The sequence below is a fragment of the Leishmania donovani genome, chromosome 25, assembly GCF_000227135.1.
Source record: "Leishmania donovani BPK282A1 complete genome, chromosome 25".
Taxonomy (NCBI): domain Eukaryota; phylum Euglenozoa; class Kinetoplastea; order Trypanosomatida; family Trypanosomatidae; genus Leishmania; species Leishmania donovani.
In genome coordinates this window covers 458,395-460,195 of record NC_018252.1, presented here as the reverse complement: position 1 = coordinate 460,195, position 1,801 = coordinate 458,395, and the positions used below count along the sequence as shown (strand labels likewise).

The 1,801-nt window shown below is 64.7% G+C and overlaps 1 protein-coding gene across 1 annotated transcript; it reads left to right on the top strand.

Moving 5' to 3' along the window:
- Positions 1 to 3: 3 nt before the first annotated feature.
- LDBPK_251210 (ATPase beta subunit, putative) lies at positions 4 to 1,581 on the top strand (the record flags this gene model as incomplete). The annotated part of the gene is made up of 1 exon (XM_003861403.1): positions 4 to 1,581. The coding sequence occupies one exon, from the start codon at positions 4 to 6 to the stop codon at positions 1,579 to 1,581; it is 1,578 nt and encodes a 525-aa protein (XP_003861451.1).
- Positions 1,582 to 1,801: the final 220 nt, after the last annotated feature.

Below are 1,801 nucleotides of genomic sequence, written 5' to 3'. Positions count from 1 at the left end.
ACCATGCTGTCCCGTGTGCAGTCTGCGATGATTCGCCGCGCCGCTGGGGTGCGCGCTGCGTCGTCGGCGGCGGCTGCCGCTGCCGCGAAGCCTGCGGAGCACAAGGGCCGCGTCGGCTACGTGTCGCAGGTCATTGGCGCGGTGGTGGACGTGCACTTCTCGGAGGGCGTGCCGCCCGTACTGACGGCGCTGGATGTGACGGAGGACCTTGGCCGCGATGAGCCGCTGACGCTGGAGATCGTGCAGCACTTGGATGCGAACACCGGCCGCTGCATTGCGATGCAGACGACGGACCTGCTGAAGCTGAAGTCGAAGGTTGTGTCGACCGGCGGCAACATCTCTGTGCCGGTGGGCCGTGAGACGCTGGGCCGCATCTTCAACGTTCTGGGCGACGCGATCGACCAGCGCGGCCCCGTGGGCGAGAAGATGCGCATGGCGATCCACGCCGAGGCCCCGAAGCTGGCGGACCAGGCCGCGGAGGACACGATCCTGACGACCGGCATCAAGGTGATCGACCTCATTCTGCCCTACTGCAAGGGCGGCAAGATCGGCCTGTTCGGCGGTGCCGGTGTGGGCAAGACTGTGATCATCATGGAGCTGATCAACAACGTCGCGAAGGGCCACGGTGGCTTCTCCGTGTTTGCCGGCGTTGGCGAGCGCACGCGCGAGGGCACGGACCTATACCTGGAGATGATGCAGTCGAAGGTGATTGACCTGAAGGGCGAGTCGAAGTGCGTGCTTGTGTACGGGCAGATGAACGAGCCCCCGGGTGCGCGCGCGCGCGTTGCGCAGTCTGCGCTGACGATGGCGGAGTACTTCCGCGACGTGGAGGGCCAGAACGTGCTGCTGTTCATCGACAACATCTTCCGCTTCACGCAGGCGAACTCCGAGGTGTCTGCGCTGCTGGGCCGCATTCCGGCCGCCGTGGGCTACCAGCCGACGCTTGCCGAGGATCTTGGTATGCTGCAGGAGCGCATCACATCGACGACGAAGGGGTCGATCACGTCCGTGCAGGCCGTGTACGTGCCGGCGGATGATATCACGGATCCCGCGCCCGCGACGACGTTCTCGCACCTGGACGCGACGACTGTGCTGGACCGCGCGGTGGCGGAGTCGGGCATCTACCCTGCCGTGAACCCGCTGGAGTGCGCGTCGCGTATCATGGACCCCGATGTGATCGATGTGGACCACTACAACGTTGCGCAGGATATCGTGCAGATGCTGACCAAGTACAAGGAGCTGCAGGATATCATTGCGGTGCTTGGCATCGACGAGCTGAGCGAGGAGGACAAGGTTGTGGTGGACCGCGCGCGCAAGGTGACCCGGTTCCTGTCGCAGCCGTTCCAGGTTGCGGAGGTGTTCACGGGCATGACGGGCCACTACGTGCAGCTGGCCGACACGGTGGAGTCGTTCTCTGGCCTGCTGATGGGGTCGTACGACCAGATCCCGGAGATGGCGTTCTACATGGTTGGCGGCATCAAGTCTGTTCTGGAGAAGGCGAAGGCCATGGCGGAGGAGGCTGCAGCGATGGAGAAGCAGCGTCGCGCGCGCCAGGCCGCGAACGCCTCGGACTCGCAGTAGGCCGCCAGCGACGCGACACGTGAGTCCGCGGGTGCGTGCTTGACGGCGTTCGCGTGACAGCCACGGAATGTCCCACGTGGCGAGCGCGGCGTATCTCGTGCTCTTACATGTTCTCTCTTCACCGCGCGCCGCCGTGTTAGCGTATCTGTTTTGAAAAGGGATGAAAGGCGCTGCAGCGTACCGCGAACGTACGTGTGTGAGGGAAATGAGGGTGGCGGTG